The sequence below is a fragment of the Arctopsyche grandis genome, chromosome 6, assembly GCF_051622035.1.
Source record: "Arctopsyche grandis isolate Sample6627 chromosome 6, ASM5162203v2, whole genome shotgun sequence".
NCBI classification, from domain to species: domain Eukaryota; kingdom Metazoa; phylum Arthropoda; class Insecta; order Trichoptera; family Hydropsychidae; genus Arctopsyche; species Arctopsyche grandis.
Window position 1 is genome coordinate 15,454,731 of NC_135360.1, and position 16,679 is coordinate 15,471,409.

General features: G+C 32.1%; 1 protein-coding gene across 10 annotated transcripts in view; it reads left to right on the plus strand.

Annotated features, from left to right (window-relative positions):
* LOC143913420 (transducin beta-like protein 2) overlaps positions 1-16,679 on the plus strand; it is an 85,837-nt gene that overhangs the window by 16,943 nt on the left and 52,215 nt on the right. For 7 of the 10 annotated variants that reach the window (XM_077433176.1, XM_077433185.1, XM_077433188.1 and 4 more), the window contains one exon: positions 4,347-4,415. In XM_077433176.1, the coding sequence (XP_077289302.1) occupies positions 4,347-4,415 (69 nt within the window). Of the gene's footprint in view, positions 1-4,346; positions 4,416-13,735; positions 14,032-16,679 lie in introns of those variants that run through there. The other 3 variants (XM_077433178.1, XM_077433179.1, XM_077433187.1) reach the window with 3 other exon arrangements.

Sequence of the window (16,679 nt, forward strand, 5' to 3'; positions counted from 1 at the left end):
GCCTTTCCCGAATAATTTTATTATACATACATATGTACCTATATACATATGTATTATACATATGTCTATGAATTTCACATTTGCACATATGTTCTGGTGGAGGATAATATTGTCTTATCGTATAAGAATCTCTTCAAATGATCTTATAGGTATGTATAATTATGTGGGAAATGCGTTTTCGATTTTCATCGATATTGTTCGATATAATTGGATGCGTACCGTAACTTTGCTTCAACTGTTTGCGACACCCAGAGGCAATTTATGTAACTGCCGTGTATGCGTAAGTGTACATACATTTATATATGTATACTCGATCTTCGTATGCGCCCGAATAACCAATAAGTAGCATATTTTAATCTGAAAAATATGTTTAGTCATATTTTACGTATTACATATATGTACATACATATGTATAAAGTTCATGTGGACGTACATATAATAATGTTTTTAAAGTATAAGTCATCTTTCACTCCTCCCATTAATTTAAAATTAGGCACTCCCTTAAATACTATATGTTTAATATATTATTTCTGCTTCATATTATGCTAATTAAAAATAAAAATGGTAAAACTAGATACATAGGGGCGCAAAATTTTCCTTTTGCCTCAGGTGCCAAGATGTTTAGTCCCAGCTCTGATATCGTGATTCTATCAGCGTTTTGGTTATTTATTTAAAAATACTTGGGAAAGGCGGCAAAGCCGATGAAAAAATCGAAAACAATGAAAGCCGAAAAGATAATATTATAAGTGAAAATACAAAATATGAACTTAACTTAAAACAGCTTGTAAAAAGGAAGAACTACAAAACCACATTTATTTTAAGGAAATCATCAAGTTTATTTTTAAATAAGTTTTAAGTTACTAGAATTAAGAAATGAATTGCATAGACTATTCAAAATTTTAATTACTGTATTTGAAAGGAAGGATTCTCTAATAATATTGAAGTAAATATCTTTTCGGAGGCTGAGAGTATAACCTTTCAGATGAGTGTTATTGTTAAAAAACGTAAGGAAGCTTATCTTACGACGATTGTAATAGTTATTTATAATTTTATAGACTTCAATTAGATCACCTTTCATTGTTGTCGTCTCCAAAGTGTAAATATTCATTCTATTCAAGAAGGCATTTTTGTAATTCTTCGTTGTAAGTTATGGTTTTATTTTTATTTTATCTGAGTATGGTTTGCAATTCGAGTACATATTCCGTATTCGAATAGTGTATTTTGTTTATATGTAAATAAATCGAGAAACCCGACAAGTTTATAAATTGAAATTCAATTCGTGTTCCGATTTTTTGCACTGCATACTTTGGTCCTTATAAAGACATTCATTGTTCGAATTAATACTTTCGAATATGTACTTGAAAACTGTAATACATATATTCAAAAAAAGTATGTGTATATCGTAGGAAAGTTTACACAACATTAAGTATATGTAAATTAATATTTAAAAAAAAAATTGAATTTCTCTTTACAAAAAATGTTGCTTTGTTTTTTTTTTAATATACGTACATACTTAATTTTAACCAATCAATTTGTCATTTAATTTATATGAACGGATATTAGTACTTTTAATTAGCAATGTACTCGAGAATACGGTCCAAAACACGGGAAATCCAACTCTGGGAAAAACGTTAAATTATATTCAGAATCAATAGCATTAATTATATGTATGTATTTAGAGAAATTTATTCGTGAATATTCGTACTACTATTACTAGGAAAATCATAAAATACTTTAAGCATTTCATATGAAATGCGCTAAAAGTGTATGAGAATTTAATACTTGTGATGCGTATAATTTTTTCGGTTTTTCTGCAGATGAACTCGGCCGGCTTTCCCGACAGTATATGTGCATATTGTTTAAGTTTATGTATATAATATGTGTATGTATGTATGTACACGAGTCTGTGATTAAAGTGTAATAAGTATAATATTTACTTTTCTCGAGGAAAATATGGTATGATCTTTTAAATCAATATACTTAAACGCGGCATATCGCGCTATACGACATCTCACCGTATCGAATAAATCAAATAAATAAAGCTATCTCAAAAAAAAAAATCAACAGATTTATCAACAGTGTTGGCATTGAACCTTACGGGTATATATTATACGTATGCAGGTATGCGTTTATTACGTCGCGTGTAAGTGATGATTTTCATCGTCGATTAATTTGCTAATATTAATTTCAGTTTCTAATGAGCGTCGAGGCGTGATGACTTTAATGTATGAAAAAAAAAACACAAATTGTTTTGTACCCCTTGACTGTTCCATACGTACAGTTTCCTTGTTGATGATTTGTTAGTAATTAACATATTTGCGCGCGTGACAGATCGACACGCGTCCAATGAACTTGAATTAAACGCACCTGTCATTTTTTTCATATTTTTATTTTATTTTTAGCTGAACTTGATGTGTGGCGAAGAGAGCGTGTTCGCGAATTCTGCTGTTTGAAATTTGCTGTTTATTTATATCGCAAATACGTCTCGCGTCTGCCAATATAATCATTATATGTTTTATGTTTATATTTATCACTCGAATTGAATTAACTTTTGCTACGATGAAGTCTGTATATAGATATGTTTGTATATATGATATTATATATGCGGTAGGTACACGTGTCGCGATGAATATTTCTAATGGGTACAATTGACGGTGATTACATCAATGCAAATTATGTATATGTATGTCTTGTCATTTAAATAAATGGTAAATAAAGTGTGGGTCTATTTACATCTGCAATTGGGACTTTAACTTAGTCATAATGGATGGGTGATATATGCGTAAAATTAGACTATAAATATGTATAAATAATAGGTTTTATCATGTTGTGGTAGTTTAAACTCGGCAGGAAAGTTACGTATCGGGCTTTTACTATACATATGTATGTACATATGTAGGCTATTGGTAAATGTGGGTATTTATGTGATGATTCTTGGAATTGCCTTTGCATAGAGATTAACTATAAATCCGAATGATAGTTTTGGGAATTACGAGTTTCAACCAATTACCCAGTACAAAAAATCAATGTTTATAAATGCTTAAGTTCTATGTGTATGTATGTATGTAGGTATCCAATCTATCATATAATGGTCCCAATTCACGATGTAATGATTCATGTCTTGTTTATACTGTACCGACGCGACGCAGTTACCAATCTGTGAACGTGTTGAGATTTGTATTGCGATTTATTTATTTATTTAAAAATATTTAGGAGAGGCGGCACAGTCGATAGAACTAAGGGGTTTATCAAGTGTAATAACAAAAAATATGAAATATAAACAAGAGTCATAATAAAATCTGAATAAACCAAAAACGAAGCATTACAAAATCAAATAAATTTATGAGAACTTATCAAGTTTTAATTTTAAAGAGATTTATTTTGTCACTAATTCATTTACATATTTGACTACAATTTTGAAATAAAAATTCTGTAATTTTTTTTTGTAAGAAATGTCATTTTGTAGTCTGTAAATATGACATCTCAGATGAGTATACTTTGGAAGGTTAATCATAGGACAATTGCAGTGATTATTTATGTATAATTTTGTAAACTTCGCTTAGATCACCTCTTATCCTTCTCACACCAAAGTGAATAGATTCATTATTTTTACAAGATAAAAAAAATTGATATCATATTGTATGAAAGTTCGGAAAGCATTTTTGAAATTCCCCCTATCAATGCAATAATGTCCTTTTTAAAATGAGACTTCCGTATAATATAGATGTTATGAATTACGGCCCAAAGCTTAAATTAAAAACCATTTTTATTTCATATAGAAATTAAAAACATTAATTAATGACAAAATTTATATGAGTAAACAATTTCCGATTGTAAGTGGAAATAGCCAATAACTCAAGATCATACTGTAATTGGACTGGTGTAAATAAATTGAAATCTGATTTATAAGAAATTCTTAAATAATTTAAACCTAAATGGAGAACAGTACATGTTTTTAAATTTGCATTGGAAAAATCAGGCTAGATTTGTAGTATAATATAATATATCAGTGCCGTTATCTGTAGCAGGACCAAAAGGTTTGATGCCGTCGGCAAAAATTTTATGTTATTAAATATTTACATAGATTTTGATTCAAATCTCATAGATATAAGTTGTATTGTGAACATAATTTAGTAATAATAAAAAGCATTTAAAAATCTAAATCAAAATCATAGTGTACGAGTTAAATATTTGTATCGGAGTTTGAATGCACGTATTGTATACAATTTTGGGGATTTGTTTTTGGAAGATGAGATATGCATATGTAATTCTAATCATATGTAGTATATAATATACAAGCTGTTTTAATATATTGTGTATTAAATTATTTTTAATTATCTTTTCAGGTATCTTTCAAAATTCGGCCTATTGGTACCCTTCCGCCAATTACTGTATCTACAAGCAACGACATAACGGTGAGTACATTTGCTTGATTTATGGGGATTTCCATAGAATTAAACAAAAAAAAAAGGGAACACCTTTGCGATAAGGCTAAAAGCGTTTCGATCAGGTATATGCATTTAAGTGCATGTTGCGAAATTGGAAATTTCGCCTCTAATTTATTTTAAATAAAAGTGACAGAATATTATTTGAGTCGTGACGAAATTTGCGTACCTGCGAGTGAGTTAGTGCACCCTTTACTCATTCTATGACGTCAATAATAATATATATTATATCGATTTGTAGATTGTAGAATATACGGGAGTCAGTACATGCAAGGATATCTTTTTCGATAAAAAAATCATAAATCTACATACGAATGATCGGTGGAAAATTTAAAAACGCCAGCTCGTACACATGGGCATGCGGAATATATTCATCATTATTGATGATGATGATTAATCGTTTCATAATCGATAATGTCTATGTTCCTAGTTTCGAAACTCGATCGCAACACACGCGCTTGATAACATTGAACGTGACCCAAATATATCGTCCGCTTCGGTTACGTTGCATTGCGCTCAGTCGTCGATCGTCTCAAATGGCCCTAAATATACATAAATAATAAACGTAAATGACAAATTAATCGATTTTTGTGGGATGATGAAATTTCAATACGTTTCGTGTCATTATTGACACACGCAGTGCGCGAAGATGGAACATTAAGCGAAGATTTACTCGTTATCGACTCGAGTTTGTTTAGTTTGCGGCGCACTTGTCTCTTATTTAGAACTTAATTATCTAATTATTTACCTTTCCGAGTGTATATATATTGAAGGTTCGATAAACATTGGCTCGGAGACGCGGTGTTTTTCTACGGCGCGCATCATCTCGCGTTTCCGGCGCATGCATGTGAGCTTTGTCTGATTTCTTATCAAAATTTTATGGTGTCGAAAGATTTAAAGTACAATGTGTATGTTCATAAGTATGCTTTATCTTCCTATGGTACTGATAAGTGAGCAGCGACATCAAATTGCACTGTATTGTATGCAGTTGATTAGAATAAAAATTGATATTGGCGCATTGATAGTGTGAAATGCCGATTATTTTGATTTGTTCATCGGTTGTGTATTTGGTTACATGTTAGAGTAGCGGTTTCCAAACTGGGAGGCGCGGACTATTGCCAGGGGAGGCGCCAAAACTTTTTAATAAAAAAATAATTTTCATACCATAATATCTACAAATAAATAAATCTTCATATCGTAGCTTAATAGTAAAAATTCAATGCATGAATGTTTATTTTTATTTTTCTTTCATTTTTATATATACATTTAATTCCTATAAAAAATTATCCGGAGAAGAAGATTTTAAAAATTGCGCCTTTGCATACGCTCTGTTTTAGCTAATGATGCCCATTTAATTGCATATCTTCGATATGTCGCGGATAATAATATATTAGAAGATATATTATTTTGCAAACACATTCTTGGGAAGACCACATCCATTGAAATTTTTGATATAATAGACAGCTTTGTTGAAGAAAACGACATAAAGTGAAATAATTGCGTTGTGAACGACACAAAATAATAATTGGACTGTGTACCGATGGAGCTCACTCAATGTCCGGACACAAAGCAGGTCTTAAAGCATTGATCAAAAAGAAAGCACCACATGCTATCTGGACACACTGTATGATTCTCAGAGCAGCTCTATTGTCAAAAAATATGAGCGAGTTATAAGAATTATGAACAACATTAAGAATAGTCCTTTGAGAGCAAGGCTGTTTGCAAAGCTGTGTGCTGATATGGAAGATAATTATACCTCACTTTTGTATGACGAACGATAATTTTATTGTTAAACTTGCCTATTTGGTTGAAATTTTTGGAAAATTGAGCGGTTTAAATAAATCAATGCAGGGATCATAAATACACCCACTTGTTCAAAAAGACAAAGTAAAAGCTTTCATTAAAAAATTAAAGTTATGGAAATCAAATTTACAAAAGAATGGGTTGGATAGGTTTTCACTTTCCAAAGATTTCTGGGCCACAGCCAATATTGAAGCCAGTAAAAATATTTTTACCGACCACTTGGATGTTTTAGTGCTGCATTTTTCAAATTATTTCAAAGACCTTGATTTCTCAAAGTTTTTGTGGATACAGAATCCATTTAACTACAATGAAGAAGACGAATTCGAGCTGACAACTATCGAAAAATAAAAATTGATAGAATTATCATGCGATAGCTCACTAAAACAAAAGTTTCAAAATGAAACCATAATTAAATTTTGGATGAATCCTAGTGGAGAGTATGAATCTTTGTATTGGAAAGAAATGCAAGTGCTGCTACCGTTCGTAACGTCTTATTTATGCGAAACGGGCTTTTCGGCACTAGCTGCAATGAAAACCAAATATCGAGCCAGGTTAATAGTCGAAAAGGAGTTACGAGTGGCACTCTCCATATTGCCCCCAAGATTTGATAAACTTTGTGCCAATAAACAACAACATCCTTCGCATTCAATTTTGATGTGTTAGATGTAGTTTAATTAGTAATTTAATATAAAAATAAATATATGTACGTGTTCGTATAAATTTATGTTATAGCAAAACCTTTTTATTATTCTGTCTATTGTAGAGTTCAGTATGTTATTTTTAAATAAAGGTTTATTATTTAAAACGTGTCTATATTATTATATCTATTAAAAAATAAAGGGTAGGGAGGCGCGGAAAAAAAAGTTCGAGGGAGGCGTAGTAGCATAAAGTTTGGAAACCGCTGTATTAGAGTGTACTCTCGATTATTCGGCCTAATGCTGTACGGCTAAGTACGGAACCGGATAAATGAAAGACATGAATGGTCCAAACTATTAATTTTTGATATCATTTCTGTTGTTGTAGTGGCATGACACTCGTGCATTTAAAACCGGGATCATTTAAATTGCAATCAAAGTTTTCCTCTCAACATTTCCAAAGCATTTAAAATTTTCCATTAATCTGCATATTTCAGATACATATGCCTCGATCCATTCACAACCCGATAAATCTATTACCACGTTAAGAAGAATCTTTCTCCATGATATAACCAGTGTTATTGGTTTTACTTTCGACCAATATTTTGATATTCCATGCAGTCATTTTTTTCCAGAAATTGACCAGGAACTCGTCATCTTCCTCAGTAGAAGTTTTGAGAAGACTAGCACGGTAAAATCGTTTCATTGATGATATGACGTTTGAATTAGACTTGTAAACATATTAATTAGGCTGCAAAAATTTAGCCATCATAAGAATGTCGTTTTTTGGATGATAAGGAGCATTAACAATATTACTTTCTGTGGCAATCCTTTACTTTTTAAAAAATATCTCACCTTCGAAAACCTCTCTATTCACCTATGCTCCTTTTTGGTTATACATAATAATAAACAGGAAGATTTTTATTTCAGTCCCATTAAATGATCTAGGTGTTTTGCTTGGCTAAATCTGAATCTAAATCATCGTATGATGACATTTCTATACTCCTTCATTTGGAAGGACATGCAGTACTATCACAATCCCTTATTAACGCCTCCAATTTATTTATTATATCTCGTTTATTAACAGTTTAATATTCCATATTCTTAGAATATCTCAACTAATGTAGGTTTTTGTTTTATAACGAGTACAATTTTCAAGCACAGATAACCCGCACCCGGATAATCGAGAGTACACAGTATATGATATGTTATCTCGTTTAAGTTTTATTGTGTCCATTAATCGAAGTACGCTTCCTACTCGAGGAAGGTCTTTCTACGCCACAAAGCTTCTTTAGATCCTTATAGGGTCTCAAAAAGTTGAATAGCCTCTTAAAAACAGAGTCGACGTACTCTCATTGCAAACATTTGACATTGAATTTGGCCGAACAATATCTGCGACGACCTTTCATTATCGTACAATTTTATTATCAAGAGTTCGTTTTGCCGTGTTGATACTGCGGCATCTCGTGCAGAGTCGTATCATCAGATCGGTGTTGCTATTTTTGTTCGCTTTCATTAATTCAACAGCGTTGATTTGTATCATATTTAATTAGTATTGTATTATGTTTTTTTTTTCAAATTTGAATCTAAATGCCTCTTTTTGTAATCCGACACGGAGAGTGAGTCACGCCGAAAAGTGAAGAAGGCTTCAGATGTGTGTTATCACAATAAAAAAAAAATACTCACAACATACACATGCTATGAAGTTTGCGCACCGTGAAAATTTGCATTATTACTCATGTTTTTGCAGTTTTTCCGCACATCGTTGCTTTATTTTTATGAATCTTTTTACAGGCGCTTGCATATTTACATACCTGGTTGATTTACCGTCCAACTATCACAACAAAATTATTCATCGTGTTTAATAAAAAAAAAAAAATAATAATCTGACTGGTGATGATTCACACATTTTGTCGCCTTAGACGTGGGCATTTGAAGAAATTGGGGAGGTGGGGTTGGGGGCGTGGCACCTTAAGGGTATGGTTGCAGTTATCCAATAAAGACAAGGGAAAAGGGAAAGTGCCATCTAAGTGCGCGTGAATGAGTTTAGGTTCTGAGCGGCCTACACCGGTCATTATCAGTTGTTTGTGAAGAGTGGTCGTGAACGGTCGCGCTCCCAAAACTTCCTCCTGTTCAGTGAATCATTAGCAGTTGACACCTGTTTAATAATTTGTTGAGGTAGGTTCATACTTCATCATCGTATTTCGTCATTAGTTGTGTTCGTCCTTCTATTGTGTCGTCGTAGAATCTTGTAGTATGTAGTAGTGTCTCGTGTAATCAACAGCGGTGTATCTATTGTTATCATTGCTATATTTTAACAGTAGTATACACGCGTAGTTGAGTAGTGGGTCTATAATATAATATGTACAATATAAACCAGCACTATTATATTTTGAAATTCGAATCATCTCTTAAGATGTTCCCGTTGGATCGCGTTACACGTTGATTGATTTGTATACACTATTAATAGTGTGTACATAATTAGCCGCGGTATAATTTGTAGGTTGGTACGGTGTTTGTTTTTTTTTTTTGCATTTTGATATCTTTCTCGTCTGGCGTCCTTGACTACGAAGAGTCAAACACATTAGCATACTCGTGGTTGTGTTACGGTGGATGCACTTTACTTTTACTCAATCGGTTGTTGCACTTTTAATCGTTTTGTACCATTTTTCGCGATGTAACGAAACTTTTCACGCACTCCTATTCGATGTAATTGAATATGAATAGTTGATACATTGCCATTGTATCGCATGTCCAATATATGGATCGCGCACATCCATATTCGATGTGTTAAATAATCGATGCAACTGGCTGTACCTATTTCTAGCGTAGATAACCTCATTTTGTGGACTGAATTTTCAAAGATTAACTCGGCTTCGTTATCATTCCATGTATGTATGTGAATGTTTATTGTATACATTTTTTTTATACACACACGAGGCGTCCTTGTGTCTGGCTTTGTTGATATTGTCCATGTGCTATCATCGTACATACGTATGTACATGTCGCGTCCGAGAGGTTTGACCCTGTTTATTAATTGTTTATGACAAAGTACCGTTTATATGTAGTTATTATTTTGAAAAATGTGCCGGTGACCCAATGTTTTGTTTTTATTTTTGTCGACGCTCTTATAATTGCTTATCGATCGGATGTTTCGTGAACTTTGACATAATGGGAATTTCAATTGTTCGCTAAATTTAGAATCGCTTTAATTCTTACTGCCTATCGTTATTAATTACATAATATATTATCAGACAAAGGAAATTGGGACTCGTTCTTTACTAAAATTAGAATCAGGGATGTCATTTCGGCTTTTTCCAGGGGTGGGTGAGGCAAAAGTTTGCCAGTTTGTGTTTTTTTATGCATATACATATGTACGTATGTTAGAGGTTCCAAATCCGAATTTCAATAGCACACTTAGTTCTATTTTTTGTACCAGATTACGATGCTCTTAAAATTTTAATAATATCTTGACCTTTACTATTTAAATCTAAATAATTTAAAGTAACGATATTCGAATATTTGGAACCCCTTACATATTTAAAAGTAGCATATGTCCACTTCTTCATTTGGAGAGATATTGAATATAATGTTTTAATGTGGTGGCCTGTATTAAATACTAAATACTGGAGGCCTGTAATACGTTTATTCTACTTTTCCGCGAATTTGGACATATCGAATTAAAATAAGTGATAGCAATTTGTGAATTAAGTCAAACAGAAATAGTGTTTTTGAACTGAAAATTGGACTTATTGGATAATATAGCGGCTCATATGTACATACATACGTAGATAGCTTTCGATCGACATGTTTAAACTTGTTGCAGTGTTCTACTTTTAGTAACGAATAATCGATTTAAGATGCATAGTATTTCATCAAATGTCATGCATGTCCTTGACCTCGCCAAGTCTAGGGGTGGGAAAATGCCCACCTGCCCTCCCCTAAATGACGATGCTTCGAATAATCAAATCGTTAATTTTTTTTTGTAGTTGTAAATCAAAACATTTATTTGACGGTTTGTGTTTAATTTTAAATTCAGCGAATCTTATCATTCATGTTATTATCATGATAAAAATGTGTAGCGCCTCTGATAATTTCTCAAAAGCTCCAAACATATGTACATATCTAACGAATTTGTCAATTTTTCGGATGCTTCCATTCATATGAAAATTACACGGAAAATTTCTCTTACGTTAATGACCTTGTAAATTTAAGGGGAATTCTGGTGAAAATGCGTGTTTTTTGGCACGTCGCGTTTACAGAAGTTTCTTAGAATCGAATCCAATTTGAAAGTGTTTTGACCCCTTTCCTTGGTTTTTTTGCGATATGATTGTTTTGACGTTCGCCAGTTCGAACGCACCCACGTTAACTTGTATACATACAACATATATATGTATTTGTGCTAAAATTTGTAATTCTGTAAACCTGACTTCCGATCGATGCAAATATTATTCATCAGCTGTTTCTGCGACGAATGCAATGTGAGTGTGAATTTCATATACAAATTTGCGCTCTTTATCAGCTCGTCTCGTATGACGGTTATTTATAAACAAAGACCGAACATAATTTTCTTAATACTTCAAATCGCTTCTTAGAAATTCGCTTCATCAACATTTGTTCATTTGACATTCATTTATATGATGGGTGGATTCATATATGTATGTATATATGTACATACATATAATATATAGAACTTCTCCATTTGAAAAATATGGTCACCTTGAGAATATTGCCGGATTTTTCTCACGGTGCATATATGCAACGTGATAATTGATGTAAACTTTTTAAATACCCGTCGTATTGCGGTAATGTGTAATCTATTAAAATTGATGACCAATGTTCATTTTAATATTCCTGTGTACCATTTGCAAAATGGTTATTATTAAAATTAATTAAGAAAAAAACGAATGGTTTGTGTCAAATTGCACTTTGTACAGTATCATCAAACCGGTACCATAGCTTTATACTTATATATTGCATTTTAAATGCAATTATATATGAACATAAATAGTAAAGGTCTCATATGTGAGGTATGATTTATGCATCTGTCGTCAAATCAAGGTTTTTATATTTACTTTAGATAGTATATGTATGTACATTAAAGTTGTAGTGGCAGAATGTATGAAGAGTGTTTAAGTTGGAATGTAATAAAATTAAAAAATCAAAACTGTAAGAATCCGTTTTATTTAAAATAAATTGAATATTTTAATCAAAAGTTATTAGCATTAGATTTGCTTAGCGGAAAAAACTAATGAATATATATTTTTTTTTGATAAAGATAAGAACTTCCAAGTTGTGTAATATTATATTTTGAAACGTTCAAAGTTCACTATCTATGGTACTTTTACTTTGTCTGACATTGGAAAGAGAAAGCTGAAAAGCACTTAACGTAATATTACTGTATTTAAATCTGAGAAATTGGAAAGGCTTTTATGATCGTTCGTATTATTTAAAAGGACTCTTTCAATTATTTGCGAATAACTTTAGACGAGTAATAAGGATTGACGTAAAAAAAATACTATGTGACTTTCTATTTTTAATTTTATTTCAATAAAAAATCGGGTTTTATCATTATCACCATCACGTATAAAATCGAACGTGACACAAGATTGAGATCGTCGTTTTCGGTTGACCGATCTCGACAACATTTCACCGTGAATATATCGCAAAAACAATATTTTGATGGCGATAATATTTTCACATTACGCAAGGGTAAACTTCCACTCGAATAAGCTCATAAATATATGTAGGTGTTTTGATTGGCATATTCCAAAATATAATTGCCTAATGTTCACACAAACAACCATGTCTAAGAATAGTACACGATAGATTATGGCTCATATTGTTTGTATTACAAAAGATGTCGAAAATATTAATAATAAAAATGATCCTCATTACTATAGGTACCTTTGACAGTTTGTCTCGAGAACTCATCTACTCGTTGGCTTATAAATAAATATTATGTGTTAGCATTAAATATTTATTTAGAACTAGTTGTTTTACCCGGCTTCGCTCAGTATTTGTAATATAAACAGCTTAATCATGGTGAATCTAATAGTAAATATTCATTTGTTTTTTATTAAATTTATTTGAATCGAAAAAAAAAATCAATCGAATCGTAAAATACAAATACAAAATCTCTTTCGAAATTATATATTAGATTTATAAATTCTGTTGTAGCACATTTTAATCACTTAGTAGTATTATTATTCAGAATGACACTTTTTTAGCATGTTTCGCGATTATTTAATTATCCTTATTGACGAAGTTCCGAGGAGTAATTTCCTTAAAACATGTTTTTTGTAAAGGAGCTTATATCCGTATTTTGTTTAAGTATTTTGATTTTTTTTCAAATTAACACCAATTTCCTAAGAAAACATTTGGTTCTTTTTAAAATTTGATTCTTTTGAAAATATACATTAATGTTTGTTTTGATCAACGGAAATGCTCCAGTTGTTGATTAGTATATAGTTAGTTGAACCACTTGAACTTTAACAATACACATTACACCAACTTGAACTAAATCCATCAGGGGAACGAAAGAGCACTCGATAATTTTATCGGGATTCTATTTGTATACATTTCCACAGCTTCAGTGTTTCAATTACAAGTTACATATATTGGCAATAAAGTTGCAATTTTTCACACGAAATACGTGACAATTCACCTGGAAAAATCATCAGATAATTGATCTAAATAGTTAGTGTCAGCGTGTAAATTGAAGGTACAAACGTGCACCCAAAATAGAACTAGTTCTCGTTCGTGTTGAGACTAAAGAGGGAAACTCAAGGGCCAAATTGGTGTGAAATTTGTACAGTATAATATTTATGGCAGTTGCGTCAGCCGAGTAGTAGTTTACCGAGCGATATTGGACGTCCCGAGCTGACGTGTTTCGTTTTCCCGCGATCGATTAGTCATCTAGTAGGTCGGTAGTGGCGGTTGGCGAGTGATAACAGGTGGAAGCGTGAACGTTTGCCACTCACTTCTCCCACAGACGCCATTCCGTTCACATCGTTCGCTGCCAGACTGTCACGACATGAAGAAGAACGCTGTGTTGTGTTTGTGCGCCATCGCCACGTCTCCTACAGACGCCGCCAAGAGTTTCTTCACATCCGCTTCCGGTGTAGACGCGTGGAAAACCGCATCAAGTAAATACTCTCGCTTCCCCTTTGTTTCGGTGTCAAATGCCCGTTGTCCCGAGTGTTACGACCTACCCCAGTAGTAAGCGAATGCGCGCGAAAAATAAGAAGTGATCTGTCAATACAAACGTTAACAACCCTTTCCACGCTCGATAGACTTTATAATTATAAGTGATACGCGTCGTTGTGAATTTCATTGCTGTTTCATGATTAGTATGTATTTGTGTGAAGGAAGATTTTGCTTAATTTGGTGAATGCACGCAAATTTGATTGTGGATTTTATACAGTTGATCTACCTGTTTGAAGGTTGTTTGTTTGTTATTTATAAAGATTGTTTAAGTTTTGACGGCATACATATGTATAGTCATACATACGTGCACAGCTTTAGCACGATTTTGCTTTCGTGGCCAAATCTTGGCAAATTGTAATGTCTATATATAATACATTACGCGAGATTTTAACTGTGGTAGTTTTATTGAAATTAATAGTTCGACAATTAAATATTATAACAATTTAAAAATAATTCAATTTATGTTTTTGTTCGCATTCACAATATTTCGCTCCTTGAAACAGGCTGTAAACATGTTCTAGTTTTTCTTATATTAAAAAAAAGTGTTGTTATTGATGTATGTAAATAGTAGCTTAGTCTAACTAGGACACTTGTGAAGTATAATTAATGATATCATACTTCCGTTATTTGACAATTATCTCGGAAGAAAGTTTGTGTCGACATATTATATCAAATGAAAAATTCAAACATCGAGTGTAAGTACATAGTTCTTATGTTGATTTTTTTTCATCATCATTAAATTGTTTTATTTAGCAATATAATTGATTGAAATTATTTAATGATATTATTGCCGCTGACTTGCACGTAAACAATGAAACGTTGACGAAATAAGTAGTTTAGCTTCGACTTGGACGTGTTTCACTTAAAATTTGTAAACAAAGCTGTTTAAAAAACAACGCTTTTAATATCAAAATTTGCGTGGATAGTGTTTTCGTGACACACATATTTGCTTGTCTAGCGAGATGCGATATACTATACATACATAATTATCTCTATGTTCCTTGTTTTTTTTGTTTACGCGACATTATCACCGACGTGTCCATTCAAAGAATCTGAACTCGTTCTAGTGTTTTTTTAATTCTTTTACGCCGAAATGTTAAGACAGCTGATCCAATATAACGTAGAAAGTAACACGTATGTTGTGTAAAGCGGTCATTAGTTGTCGTCTGTGTCGATATATTATATATATGTATATATATGTATCTTGTGTGCACAAGTGATATGCATTGATTCTTAACGGTAAAAGTTGAAATGGAACGATGAGTAATTGTGGTGAAAATATTATGAAAATTTCCGGCGATGACGAACGTGTGAGTCGGCCTTCCGGAAATTTCAGATGACTGTTCTCTTAAACAGAATGCGTCGAACATGGTCAGTGCAAAAAGTTGTTGTCAGTTTTGTTATTATTATTATTATTATTGTTGTTATTAATTTTATGTAATTTTATTATTGCAAAATATGACGTAAAATGGATCTCTTTCGATAGTCGAAGAATTCGCGGTCGATCTCTAGTGCGTAATTTTGGTAATGGACACGTGTAGTGTTTTCATTGGAGCTGTTTCAATTTACGTTTGATCATTTAGCGTTGACAATAATAATTACCGTTTGGTGTGCCAAGCTTTCCATGGGATACAAAGTTGCTTTTGGATTGCGCCGCATTGACGTGTATGTAATGTTGACAATTGCGTCATCTCGGCTCCTTATTGCGATTCATAATAATCGTGTTTGCATTAGTGGGAAGATTTAGTCAGATCTATAATCGTTCGTATATAATCGTACTATATATGTACATACATACATAGGTACTAGTTTATATATTTACGATTAAATTTATAATATTAGAAAAAAATGTGTCATGCAGAATTTTTTAAATTGCCAATTAATAGGCAAAACAATTGCATAATTCATGAAAAATGCACGAATGCATGAATTGGGTAGAATTCTTAAACTGTCAATTTGACAGTTGAGAACGTCATTTTATTATCCAGAGATGGATGCTGTTTAAATAACAATAGACCGCTCCATTTGTGTTTTTGTAAGAAATTGTCAATTTTTGTGCGAAAATTATTCATCGAACGCCGATTTTTGTTAATTATTTTAAAATTAGTTAGCTTTTTGAATTATTGATTATAATTTGAGCACTTGCACGCGCATGGATTATTTCACTTACCTTATTTATCACGTTGATGTGAATATTACTGAGCGTAGAGATTGCAATTCACGTATTCAGCTGATCATTTATTAAGTTCATGAAATTTTTTTCCCCATTTCACGTAATACGCGATTGTACAAATCGGCTTAACATGTAAATACAATTATGCAAAATAAAAGTTATATAACTATCGATACGATAAAAATAATAATATATTGAATGAATGGGGAAAAATTCATGAAATGTGAAATTTAAAAAGATTCAGAATGACAGTGATTTACAGATGTACAGTTCAGAGTTAAGTTGTGCATAAAATGCAAATTAAAATGAATTATGTAAGTGCAAAACATGTCTATATGTTAATTTTAATGTTCATTCAGATTCAGCGTATGGAGAATTTGTATAATTGTCTTGTGAGATATTATTGCAGATTGT